Consider the following 14,297-nt stretch of genomic DNA (forward strand, 5'->3'; position numbering starts at 1 on the left):
AACCCTAAAATCAAAGTATTCTTTTCTACTTGGTATCAGAGCAGGTTCAATCCTTTGAACTTGCCTGCATCCTTTGAATCCTAAATCCTGAATCCTGAATCCTGAATCCCAAAGCACACCACAAACCGCTGCATACCACCACCATTAAAATCAAGCCATCCCTGAATTTTTTGAAACCCTAGAAAAACCAAACCTGAAAAAAAAAAACAAACAAACCCCAAATTCCTCAATGGCCGGACCTGCAATTGAAGGCGAACAGTCAAATCCCGAGAAGACAATGGTGTCATCCTCACCGATCATCCATCACCACTACACCACCCAACAAGACAACTCTGCTTTCCCCACAAGTGTTGTCTTGAATGAATCCAACTACACCATATGGGCTCCTCTTATGAGAATGCGCATTGGAGCACGAGGGAAGGTTGGTTATCTGACCGGAGTAAAGGCTGAACCCGCCATGAATTCTGCAGAGTATGAAGCTTGGGCCACGGACAATGAAAAGGTGAAAAGTTGGCTAATTGACTCCGTGGAATCCTCTCTCATGAACCGGTATATTCGTCTTCCTACTGCGAAAGATATTTGGGAAGCTATAGAGAAAACCTTTTATGATGATTCTGATGAAACCCGAATCTTTGAGTTGAATAAAAAGTGTTTTGAAGCAAAGCAGAATGGAAGGCCTATTCCGACCTACTACAATGAGTTAGTGGCAATGTTCCAGGAGATTGATCAAAGGGTGGCCTCTCAACATGATAATGTTGCAGCTGTCGTTCAAGAAACTTCAGCAATGTCCCGGATGCGTGTTCACTTGTTTTTGAGTGGACTTGACCCAGAGTATGATCAGGTGCGTGGAGAAATCCTACGCAAGGAGCCTAAATTCTCCTTGGAGTAGAGCTATGCTTACATTCGCAAGGTGCAATCAGAGAAACAAGCTATGGGGCGTTCGGTACCTACCGAATCTTCTGTTATGACCAGGTCCTCCTCCAGGTTTTTCAGGTCCTTCTCCACGCCGTCCTCATGACAAACCAAACCCATACGCAAACAAAAAATGTGTTGTCTGTGGGGAAGTAGGTCATACCAAGGAGGGTGCTATGAAGTGATTGGCTACCCTGATTGGTGGGACTTCACCAGGAAACCGCGAAAGAATCCAGGCAAGGCGGCTATTGCTACTATAGAGGAAGAGCATCTCGACAATGCCTCCGCTAATGTAGCGCAGTCAGGTATGAAGGGTAAGGCTACTTTGAATAATACATGGATAATTGATACAGGTGCATCTGATCATATGACCAATGACCCTAGTCTTGTGAAAAACCTTAGACGTTCCTCTCAAAATATTGTCTCTACTGCTGATGGTACTCCAACTCCGGTCACCGGAGAAGGTTCTATTGTTGTATCTGATACCTTAACCCTTGAATCTGTCCTAGTTGTTCCCTCACTAACTTATAATCTCCTATCTGTTGGTCAGATTATTTTAGCACTTGCATGTATTGTGACCTTCTATCCATCTTTCTGTGTGTTTCAGGACATTCTGACTCGGCGGATTCTTGGTTATGGTGTTAGAAGGGGAAAATTATATTACCTGGATCTGACAGAGACTGGAGAAAACCAGAAGCATCTTTTGGGGCAAGCTAATCAGATTAATGGGGTAGAGAATGCAAAGGAAGCAGTATGGTTATGGCATCGCCATTTAGGTCATCTATCTTTTAGTTATCTTAAGAAGCTGCAACCTCATTTGTTTTCGGTTGTCAGTGATTTGGATTTCCATTGTGACATTTGTGAACTGGCCAAGAGCCACCGTATTTCATATTCACCAAGTCTTAATAAAAGTCCTGTTCCTTTTATGAAAATTCACTCTGATGTCTGGGGTCCTGCAAAGATTCCTTCTCTTTTTGGAGCTCGGTATTTTGTAACGTTTATTGATGATTGCACTCGCATGACATGGGTGTCATTACTGAAGAATAAGAGTGATGTATTTGGAATGTTTATCGAATTTCACAAAATGGTGGCAACTTAGTATCAACAATCCATCAGAGTGTTTCAGTCTGACAATGGTGGAGAGTTTGTGAATGGCCCTATGATTGAGTTTTGCCGGTCACATGGAATTCGTCATCAAACCTCCAATTCTTATACTCCTCAACAGAATGGGTTAGCAGAACGGAAGAACAGACAGTTGATGGAAGTTGTTTGTGCTTCCTTATTTGGCATGAATGTACCTCGGTCCTATTGGGGAGAAGCAGTAAAATCTGCAGCATTTCTTATCAACCGTACTCCTTCACGGGTGATTGAGTTACAGAATCCTCATCAGAAGCTTCATACATTTTTGACCATCCCTTCTATGCCTAATTTGGAGCCCCGGGTGTTTGGGTGCACAGCCTATGTTCATATTCCCAAGCCTCAACGCAGCAAGCTTGATCCCCGTGCCCGTAAGTGTATCTTTGTTGGTTATGCTGACTTCCAGAAGGGGTTATCGATGTTATGATCCCCTTACTGGCACTTTACATGTCTCTCTTGATGTTGCTTTTCGTGAATCCGAGCCTTATTACTCAAGGGGAGCTTCTCAGTCTTCCCTTCAGGGGGAGAGAGGTTGTGAAGGGAATCCTCGTTCTATTATTGATTCTGATGTCTTTAAAGACTTGGAAAATTTGGAGGATACATTTGAGGGTAGAAATTTGGAAATAGAAAATGCAGTTTCCGAACAGAGCATTGTGAATTCCGAAATAGACAATGCGACTGCCGAACGAAGTGTTGCGAATTCCGAAACAGAAAATGCGACTGCCGAACAGAGTGTTGTGAATTCCGAAACAGAAAATGTAACTGCCGAACAGAGTGTTGTGAATTCCGAGACAGAAGAGACAACTTTTCTGGATAGTTTGAATCAAAATCAAGACGTATCTGAAGCTCACACACAAGATATTTCCCCTTCTGCATCACCAACTGAAGATCCCGGTCAGAATGATCCTCCTCAGGTACCCCTAAACTTTAATGAATCTTTTGGGTTAGAAAGTGTCGAACCTAGGAAATCACAAAGGGTTACCAAGGGAATTCCTAAGAAACAATATTAACCAGATATCAAAGCCAAAGCTAAATACCCTATAGCTAATTTTATGTCTAACCATAGGATTTCTGGGTCACATGCACTTGTTATTGATCAATTATCTACTGTATCTATTCCTAGTAACGTGCAGGATGCATTGACGGATCCAAAATGGACAAAGGCGATGAATGAAGAATTGGAAGCTCTTCAAAAGAATGCAACATGGGAACTAGTACCTATGCCGGTTGGAAAGAAGACTGTAGGGTGTCGTTGGGTATTTACTGTGAAGCTTAATGCAGATGGAACTATTAATAGATACAAGGCGAGGTTGGTTGCCAAAGGATACACACAACGTTATGGGATTGATTATGAGGAGACTTTTGCACCTGTGGCAAAGATCAATACTGTTCGGATTCTAATCTCACTTGCAGCAAACAAAGATTGGCCCTTCCACCAGTTTGATGTGAAGAATGCGTTTCTTAATGGGAATTTGGAAGAAGAAGTGTACATGGATGTGCCCCCAGGTGTTAAGAATTACCCAAGTGAAGTTGGCAAGGTGTGTAAATTGAAGAAGTCTTCGTATGGCCTGAAGCAATCTCCAAGAGCCTGGTTTGGGAGATTTTCAAAGTCCATGAGAGCCTTTGGGTACAGACAGAGCAATTCTGACCATACCTTGTTTATCAAGCGCAAGAATGGTAAGATTACAGCTCTTATTGTGTATGTTGATGACATGATTGTTACAGGGGATGATCCGAAAGAGATGAATGAGTTACAAAAGTATCTGTCAAAGGAGTTTGAAATGAAGGATCTGGGGCAACTGAAGTATTTTCTGGGTATTGAAGTTGCGAGGTCTAAGAAGGGAATTTCACTGTCACAGAGGAAGTATGTTCTTGACTTACTTACTAAAACGGGGATGCTGGACTGCAGTCCAATTGAGACACCCATTGAGATGAATCACAGACTCGCCATTTATCCTGATCAAATTCCAACTGAGAAAGGAAGGTATCAACGTCTTGTAGGAAGGTTGATTTATCTTTCACATACTAGACATGATATTGCTTATGTTGTGAGTGTTGTCAGTCAGTTTATGCATTGTCCTAGTGAAGAACATATGGATGCAGTTTTTCGGATTTTGAGGTATTTGAAGATGGCGCCAGGTAAAGGATTACTGTTTGAGAAAAAGGATGAATTGGAAGTTGGGGGATACACAGATGCAGATTGGGCTGGTGATAAAACTGACAGGCGTTCTACATCTGGGTACTTCACTTTTGTAGGAGGGAACCTTGTCACTTGGCGTTGCAAGAAACAGAAAGTTGTGGCCAGATCAAGTGCAGAAGCTGAATTTCGAGGTATGGCACATGGAGTCTGTGAAATGTTATGGATTCGTAATGTCCTGAAAGATCTAGGTTACAAGCTTAGACAACCTATGGATTTGCATTGTGATAATAAAGCTGCAATTGAGATTGCACATAATCCAGTTCAGCATGATAGGACAAAGCATGTGGAGGTTGACCGTCATTTTATTAAAGAAAATCTTGACAGAAAGGTTATTCGTTTTCCATTTGTAAACTCAGAAGAGCAGTTAGCTGATGTTCTTACTAAAGGAGTGTCCAGGAAGATATTCGACAGCTCAGTTGACAAGTTGGGCATGATAGATATCTATGCACCAACTTGAGGGGGAGTGTAGAATAGCTGTAAATCTTATGTAATTATGATTCTTATTTATTTAGGTTATCATGTAATTATAGGAATGATTGTTTCCTGTTAGGGTTAGACTACTCCTCTTGTCCTTGTATATATACCCCTTTGTGGGATGAATAGAATTATTATTGAAAACCCTAAAATCAAAGTATTCTTTTCTACTTTGATTAGGCGTTTGGGTGATGGAGGGGTTGCTGAGATTGTTATTGATTTTGGAGCTTCTGTATTTTCAATGAGGATCGAGTATCGAACCACACTCATTGAGGTATGTTGAGCCGGATTGTTGTTTTTCTTTCTCTGGGTGTTTGTTTTGGTGTCTGAGTTCTAGGTTAGACCATACTATCTGTTGTTTTTTGGTCAGCTGGTACTTTTGCTTTGTTGATTTTATAATAGCTTCAGCTATTTGATATTGTTTTTTAAAGGATTTCCCTCTAAATTTGGGTTTAATTGACTTCTCCCTTCGGCGTACAGCTTCAACTTTGTTTTCACTGCCAACAACACCTTTTGGTTACATTATTACCTCCTCCTTTCATATTCAGCTCAGCTCAGTAAGCTTCTCATGGTTTCATATTTAAAAATGAAATAAACAGATTAGACTGATTGAATATTCATTTGACTACTTCAAGTGCAGGCACAAACAATTATAATTAAACAAATAAGAAAGCCACAACAATATAAGTTCACCGAAGAGGGAGGAATCTATGGTATTTGAGGGGGCAGAGATAATGAATTCCATTTTTGTTACAATGTTCACAGTGCGGTGCACAGTGATCAAGCCCCTCATTGATGTGGGACAATATTTTTTTTCTTTTTGTGGGTTATTCGTTTTGTAATAGTCATCTTCACTTTTTCAAGGAAAGTGATAGTTCGTGCTCTTGAAGAAAATGCTAGAGCTTCCTACAATTTGGACACTCTTTGGACTACAGAGCCATCTGAGAAAGAACCGATCCAGGTAAAGTTGAAGTTGACTAATTTTTTTATTTATTATTTTTTTGCAATATGCATCATATACTCATACTTTATACCCTCATTCATCATTTTTTGGGAGATTGGATCACCCAATTAGTTTTGCATTGGATATGATGCTCCCTTGAAAAGTCATGCTATGAAGTAGCTACATATGTTACTGTCATCAATTTGTTATTTGATGGTAAGTCCTCAGAAAGCATGCTCATATTCAGTTCTGCATGCCATCATAAGCACACTTGATCTTCCTAATATCTTAAAGTTTTACAGTCCTGTAGTACAATTGCTTTATGATGTTTCAGATTATATAGTACATATTGTTTCTATTTCGTAATTATTAGTTTATTACATGGAATAAGAACCTGTAGGTTGTTTAGCATTATTACTAAAAGGTATTTCCAAATCAAAACACGCTGATGACAAGCTTATGGTGAAGGAATATTAAGCCTATATATATGTCAATAGGTGAATTAAAAGTATAAATAAAACTACATTTGTTCCTTTTATTTAGGTTGAGTTAAATGAAGCACTTGAAGCCCTGTGTGAGCAAGGATTTGGTGTATGGTCATATAGAATGTTGGGATTTTATCTGCAAGCCTTTTCCATCATATCTGCTTTCCTTATTCTACAGTCTACATCATTCTAGGGTTGTATACAGAATTACATATTGAAATAAAATAAGTTCATGAACACACCAAGTTGAACAAGTGAAGAGATAATAATCTGTGTCACTCTGTACATACTAGAACTGCCTATTTAAGTATTTTTACTTAAGATACTGAGACCAATAGAAAGAAAATACATGAACGAAGAATGAGGGAATGAGCATAGTTTGATTCTGCACTTTCTTTCTTCTTTTTTTCTTCTTTTTTTTCAATTCATTTATGTTGTTGCTTTTAGGTGCAATTTTTTTTAATTTTGTTGCAGATTTCTCTGATTAGTGCTGCTTCTCCTTCAACTGATTTAGCCCTTCCAACGGCTAATTTATGTGGTTTAATTTTCTATAGTTCTCAATTTTTGCAATGTTAATTGATATAAGAAATTTAAAACATGCCTTACAAAGAAAAAAAAATTTTAAAACATGAATGGACCTCTTTGATTACTCTTTTACAAACATCTTGAGGTCATGATAATGGTTTGTGTAGAGTGGCATTTTGGGTTTTGGGCAGTCTTTTATTTGTCAATTATAGAGAGAGCCATAGCTAAAAATGCTGAATTTGGAAATTTTTCATTGCAAACAAGCTATTATAAGTTGCAGTACAATCTTGAGTCTTTTAATTTGGTAATGGAGAGCCTACATATGCAGGGGAGACACTGACATCTTTAATTATGGGATAAACTTATCAAGGTAGACTTGCTAACAAGGGCAGTCAGAGTTTTGGGCTACTGGATGTCTAGCATATTGTGTAAGCCCCCTTAGGATCGTTGTGTTTTACTACTTAAGCAAAATCAGAATAATAGATGAATTGAAAACAGAAACAAAACACAGCAGTTTTATAGTGGTTCAGCCAAAACTTTAGCCTACGTCCACTTTGTGATCCCTCGAGAGATTCACTAGCACTATGAAGAATTTAGGTGTTTACAAGTACTTATTGCAGATCCCTCAGACGAGTTCTTATCTCTCTATCACCTTGACTCTCAATTTTCTGCACTCTCTATCTTAGTTTTCAGAAAACCCCCTGCAGCTCCTATTTATAGGACATAGAAGCTGCTGATGCAACATGGGATTAGGATTTCTAACCCTAATAGACTAAGCTTTTCAAAGCCTATAATACAAATTCTAATAGAACTTGAAAGACTAACTTTCCTAGAACTTATAGAAAAGCTGCGCGCAAACCTCTTTCCTTTCTAGACTTGGATTTGAATTCTGCATCCTAATTTTCCAGATTGTATCAACGAGCCAAAAACACAACGTAGCAGAGAGGTTGGCATAGGGCAAATAGCTTAGCTATTGGTTATGTCCTTTCTGGGTTTTGCATATGCTGTCCATATGGACCTGTAGCAGCAATTACTATTTTGAAATTTGAAGGAGTGACAGACTGACAGCGTGGCATTTTTTATTGGCCAATTAAATCATTTAGCTTTTATCCTAATTTGACATTCTTATTTATGCTGCAATTAGTGATGTTTGAGTTAATTCCAAATCGATGCACTTCTTAACCATCTCTATATAGATCAATATAGCCTATCCACTATGGTTCCAAGTAGTAACAGATATGCATGATTCGTTAACAAAGAGAAGACACATGAAATTATGGACCCCTCACTTTGTTTGCTGGAACAATGTTATCTTTTTTGCTCCTTGCTCACTGATTATATTTCATTAATTAGCTTTTCTAACTTATTATAATTGGTCCTATAACTGATGTGTCAATGCTTTGAATATGACCTTAAGTGTCAGCATTGAAGATGAAGCTGCCCCATCAGATGAGACTTGCACAAATACATTAGTTTAATCTTGACACTGAAGACCTTACCTAGCCTCTTATTCATAGCAGCAGTAACTCTTTTTGTTATGTTGTGGAACTCTTTTTGTTACTGGGTGAGGACCATGGTTAAATGCTTTATATGCAGTCAATGGCGGAGCTAGGATTTTAAAATAGGGTGGGCTAAAAAAAATATTTTCTTAAAAGTTTACTAATGTTTTCAGATTTTTTTTTCCTAAGTTTTACAAGTAATATGTTTTATTCTTTTCTTAAATTAAACTACATTATATATTAAATACATATTAAATAATCAAATAACTAAATGACCCAAAAAATCAACACCATAACGTGTGATAGAAATTTGATAACATTTTAAGACAAAAGAACACACCTACTCAAATTGTACCCCGCGCCCTTGAATAGAAGCAAAAATCTTTAATTATTGAATATGTATTATAATTCTCAGTTGGCTCTTTTTCAGACCTAATTTACCAAAAAAAAAAAACACAAATTTTTAATGCGACTATGCCTCTTAAAGCATATACAAAACAAAATCAAATCAAATACTTCAAGCAAATAAATAACATATCTATCTATACTATTATTAAGATAATAGACTTTGTAAAATTGAAAATTAACAGATTTAACCCTGAAAGATTAAAAAACTTTGAGAATAAATTAAATCAGAAGGATAAATAAGACAATTATAAAATAGATTTTTATTAATTAAGAAAATTAAAAAGAAATTATTCTACAACCCCCACTTTTTTTCCCACTATTTTCTCTCTGCAATAACTGTGAATCTATTTCTTCTGCAATAACTACCCACCTTTTAAAAATAAAATAAAAACAAACAAACAAAAAAATTTCGTACACATGCATAGCATGTGAGTGCAGACTAGTGTATGACTAAACCAAGAAAAGAAATAACATATGGGCTAAGTATAGAAATTTGAGGTGGGCTAATTTTTAATATTTAATCTGTTAAAACATAATTAAGTTACAAATTTATGTTTTTTCAAAATCTGGGGTGGGCTGTAGCCCAACGGAGCCCATGTGTAGCTACGCCTTTGTATGCAGTATGCACTACTATTATCTTATCTTCCATGTGTATTTTTCCTCTTAGATCGTTCCTCAAGCTGTATGTTCCTGATATGGACCGAGTCTTGGTGCAAAAGGGTCTTACTTGGTAGGATTACTTCTGGTGGTTTTTTTTTTCCCTATAGCATACCCTTTCAGTAATGTAATATGTTTAGTATACCTTTAATTGTTATAATATCATTCCACCATAGATGAAACACTAATGTAGGGTTTTCTCTTTTCTGTGTATTAACAATTCTGACCATACATGGCACAACTGTTGGATTGTCTCCTTGGAAAAGGGCATTCTGTGGTCCTCTGACAATCAGAGCTAAATTCGTGGGCTCTGCATGCAAATGAAGTTTGCTTCTTACTAAATGCGATTACTCTGCATATCTTCTGTGGTAGTTGAAAGTGATCGATAATTAATTTTTGGAAAATGATTTGTGGCCTCAATGAGGCCTAAAATTTGTGGCCTCAATCTTAGGTGTCATGTCATGTTATCTACACAAATCACCTATTTGTCAAATCATGCCATGTCATTATTGAGAAAAAGACCATCTTATCCTTCAAAAATCTAATGACTCTAAATTATTTTGGCTTTCTTCTAAAAAAAAAAAAATTGGCTTTCTTTCATTTTTTTTTCATTACACTTATGCTTAGATTTAAACAACAATTTTTTTTTCTTCAATCAAGAGTAGAAAAAATTTCATGTAACTCAGTTAATAGATTTGCACGTACATTCGATTAATAGATTTGTATAACACATGTATATGAATTCAACCTTTGTTAAGTTCCTGCAAATTTTGAAAATATAAGGTGAAAAATACATATTCATATGATTGTATTTATTTTTTTGTTCATTGTTTTCTCTTTATGTAGCTAGGGTTTAAATGTTAAATCTGAATTTATTATTTTTTGTTTGTCTTTCCCTTATATTTAGATTGTAAATGTTAATTAATGGCTGCGAACGTGTAATTTTTTCATACCTCTTAATTTAGACATAAGTATTTCTCAAATTCAATTAACTAATGCTATATTTTTGTGGATGAAATTAATCAATATTTGGAAAGAAAAGTTAACGTCTATTTCTTGACACATAATTCAATATATTAATGCCATTTGGGAAGAAAAATTAAAGGAAATAATTTAATAAAATGAAGAAAAATATTGATCAAAGAATCTGTAGACATATCTCTTAAATTAATATATAATTAATAGCTGATATTTTTTTGTCATCTAATTAAATTCATTAATGAAATTGATTCACCCCCTAATTAACATCTAAAAGGAAATGTAGAAGGGTAAAGTTGGTGTTGAAATAGTATGATGTGGCAAGATATATTATATGGAATTGAAAAAAAAATTTTGTTTACTTATGTTAGTTATGTGGCATGACACCTAGGATTTGAGGCCACAAATCTTAGGCCTCATTGAGGCCCTATATCATTGCCCTTAATTTTTATATAGCATTCTATTGTTCATCCTTAGGCCCTCGCATGGAAAGGTTGAGAGTTCTCTCATCATGAAACTGCGATGATTAGCTCTAGCTAGCTAAAAAGAAATATAGAGGTCCAACTTCTCTTACAAACATACATTATTTATGTTTTTAATACGGTTGTCCTTCTGTCCGTCTTTCATAAGCTTTCACCGCATTAATTCTTACATGTCAATCTCAGATTTCAAATCAACAATTTGCATATGCATTCAATCCTTCACTCCACTTCCATGTTAATATGATTATTTCTTACTTCCAGTGAGTGACAGCCACTCAAATGAGAAAGATGCAACAGACATGACAGAACCAACTGAAGACAAATCAGAGTTAATGTAAAATTGTTGGTTCTAACTACAAACATAGAACCCTTTTGCTAAGCCCAACCATTTTTTGCATTATGTACATAAAAACCTACTTTGGTCAGCATATCTGTTTTTGTTTTTGCAATATCTACATATCTGATTTACACAGCCGTGTTCCCCTGGTCAGCAACTGACCAAAGATTATTTGGTCATTTACCGTCTAATTTCAATCGGACGGTTGACAGATAAGTGATGAAATGTGGGATGAGATCTGCCAACCGTCCGATTGAAATGTGGGATGAGATCTGCCAACCGTCCGATTGAAAGATCTGCCAACCGTCCGATTTTCAATCGGACGGTAAGTGACCAAATAATCCCTGGTCAGCTACTGACTAGGGGAACGGGACTCCTGATTTACATACCAGATTTTGGTTCAATCGGACGGTAAGTGACCAAATAATCAGCTGACCAGGGAAACGGGACTCCTGATTTACAAACCAGATTTTGGAACTGTGGAAGATACTTTAATTACTTATATAATATTTGGAACGTTTGTAATTGCTGTAGTTAGACATATAACGAACCCGCAGTATTGCGCGGGGGTCGATGCCTAGTATAGTACTATTTCTGGTTAAGAATTTCTAGGATTTGCACTTGTCACCAATCCATGATTTAGGAATCTTTTCTTTGAACTTTAAATCGTAAGCTGCACGCCTGCACCCATTTCCTGGGTATGAAATGAAAAATATGTTTTGAATTCCTTTCTTATGGTTTGCTTTCACACTGTGACTCTACTAGTATACCAACACCAAGCCCCTAGCTAGCGCTACCTCCTCACTCCCCGTAACCAATATCAAACACGCCTCCATGTATAATTGTATATATAATGTTTTTTTCTTTCGACTAGGCATGTATATATAATGTTGGTTATACAAAATTGTTCACAATTGAATGATTACAAAACCACTTTGTTTTTCAAGATTCCGATAAATTCAAAAATCACTCTAGAAAAATGTGATTATTTTCTATTTGAGGCTGAAATTAGATTACGCGGAGGAAAAGTAGGAAAACAACAGCAAACTGATTAATAGAAATTCCCGGTTACAAAAAGAACAAAAATAAGAGTGCAAAAGTAGTCGAGCTTTATGATGGAGCAAGTAAATTTCCCGGTTGCGACACTATGAACTTGCAAGTCAGGTGGAGAGGAAGAACATTCCTGGGAAATTGGATAGAGAAGCTCCACACGGCTACCGCCATGGGCGGAACTGTGTAAAGGCCTGCAGGGGTCTGGACCCCCTTTACTATTATTGCATATTCAGTCTTACTAGCTAATATAACCATATAAGACGAGGAGAACTGTGTTAATTCATATGATTGGACAACCCCCCCCCCCCCCCCCCCCCCCCAAAAAAAAAAAAATCTCAGCCCACAGCTTCACAATGTAATCCTACATAAGTTCAAACTAAACAAAAAGAGGAAACTTATTTTGGTTGGTTAGTTAGACCAAAATACATGAAATGTTCTAAGTACAGTAAACTTCCCCACCGTTGCTTATGGTTTGAAAGGAAAGTTTAAAGAGAAAAAAGCAAACAATAATCATATTTGATTCGCTATTAATTTTTAAGTTTTTTTTGCGTTAAAATGAATTTCGTTTTTTTTACGGTTGAATATTTAATTGTAGTTATGGGACATATTCGATAAATTTTTCTTAATGATGAAATACTTTACATGATAGGGTACTTTTGATTAAAGAACTCTTTTAATTTTTAAAAACAAAAAGACTACCAAAATTACTGTTATACGTGTAAATTTAGTTTATAACTGGACCCCCCAAGATACAAATCCTGGTTCCGCCTACCGCACTAGCAACTTGCAAGTTAGGTGGGGAGGAAGAATTGGAAGGACATTTCCTGGGAAATTGGAAGGACATTTCCTGGGGAAATTGTATATATAGCCCTGAGGCAGTTGTCTGGACCAAATTCTTGAGGCAAACAGTGAAACGTACAGCAGTGCGATACACAAACAAAGAGAATTAGAATTCGGGTTTTCGCTGGCGGTGTATTTCCGAAATGGGCCGTGTTCAAGCAAAGCCAGAGAGCGGACGTGCCGGTTTGGAGCGAAAGACATCCCTTGCTAAGGTTGTTCCCATCAATGCCGAATCAAGGCCAACTGGCGACCTCTGCAAGGATTTTGAAGACTTGATGAGATCGTATCAGGCGGATTGCAAAGATGACAAAGACTTGCAAGACTTCGACGCCGAACTCAGCTCCAGCGCCAAAGAAGTCTTCTGCAGTACCGGTTTTGATCGGCTTGAGAAATACCTAAAGTATCTGAAGGATTCCGACGAGAAGATGAAGGAGGTAATCTTGTCATCCATAACACAGATACGTGAGGCAGAGGATGTGCAGGCGATGACGGAGAATGAGAAGATCTTAGATGATTTGATCAAAATGTACACCAACAATAGCGGGCAGACGCATCAACTCTGCGGAGCGGAATTGCGAATTTTCATCGACTCGGCTCGTGCGGTCCATTCATGCATTACAAATGTGCTTGAGAGGGGAGTGTCGAAGAAGTTCAACGAGTCTGTGAGGAAGTATCGCCTTGATGCTGAAGCAGTAGCTGCAAAAGTGAAATCCCTGCGCGACCAACACACAGACATGCTTCACCAGTTGAAAGATCAAATTCAGAAGTGTGATAAGAAGCTGGAGCGTACTCGTACTTTAAAGAAGGTCGTAAATGTGGTGTTCATAGGTATGTTGTCTGGTCTGTTTGTTTGCACCATCATGGCGGCGGCTATGGCTGCTCCGCCAGTTGCGTCAGCCTTGACCACTCATCCATGTATTGCCGGAGTTATTGCTGGTGGTGCCGTTGGTTATGCTTGTTCGTCAGTATTAAAAGAGGGACGACACTGGCTTCTCACTTTGATTCAAGATTGTGAATCAACTCTGGAGGCACATAAGGGTGTAATTCAGTCGATGGAAGCCGGAACCGGAGTCGCCATTAAAGAGTTGGATGACATCATTTGTCTTGTTGAGAAGGTCATTGCAAAGGGGAATGATCCAGTGTTGTCCAATTTATGCTCTGCAAATGATAAGGGAAGAGTAGATGTGGAAATTGATGAGAAAGAGATTATTGAAAAAAAGCGGACAGAGTTTCACCAAGCAATTGAGGAATTGGACAAGAAAAGAGAGGACTGCCTCAGGGTTGTAGAGAAGGCAAGCAAAAAGGTTCAAAGGGAATATGACGAATTGAAGAGGAGCCCAGTGTTAAAGACGAAGATCAAGAAATAG

The 14,297-nt window shown here is 37.6% G+C and overlaps 1 protein-coding gene across 1 annotated transcript; it reads left to right on the plus strand.

Moving 5' to 3' along the window:
• Window positions 1-13,073: 13,073 nt before the first annotated feature.
• Window positions 13,074-14,297, plus strand: LOC112170957 (UPF0496 protein At4g34320). The gene has a single exon (XM_024308221.1). It carries the CDS (start codon window positions 13,074-13,076, stop codon window positions 14,295-14,297), a length of 1,224 nt encoding a protein of 407 aa, XP_024163989.1.

Source organism: Rosa chinensis, chromosome 6, assembly GCF_002994745.2.
Source record: "Rosa chinensis cultivar Old Blush chromosome 6, RchiOBHm-V2, whole genome shotgun sequence".
Classification (NCBI taxonomy): domain Eukaryota; kingdom Viridiplantae; phylum Streptophyta; class Magnoliopsida; order Rosales; family Rosaceae; genus Rosa; species Rosa chinensis.

Bases quoted from the DNA above. Each gene is read 5' to 3' on its own strand.
- LOC112170957 (XM_024308221.1), top strand. From the start codon at position 13,074: ATGGGCCGTGTTCAAGCAAAGCCAGAGAGCGGACGTGCCGGTTTGGAG.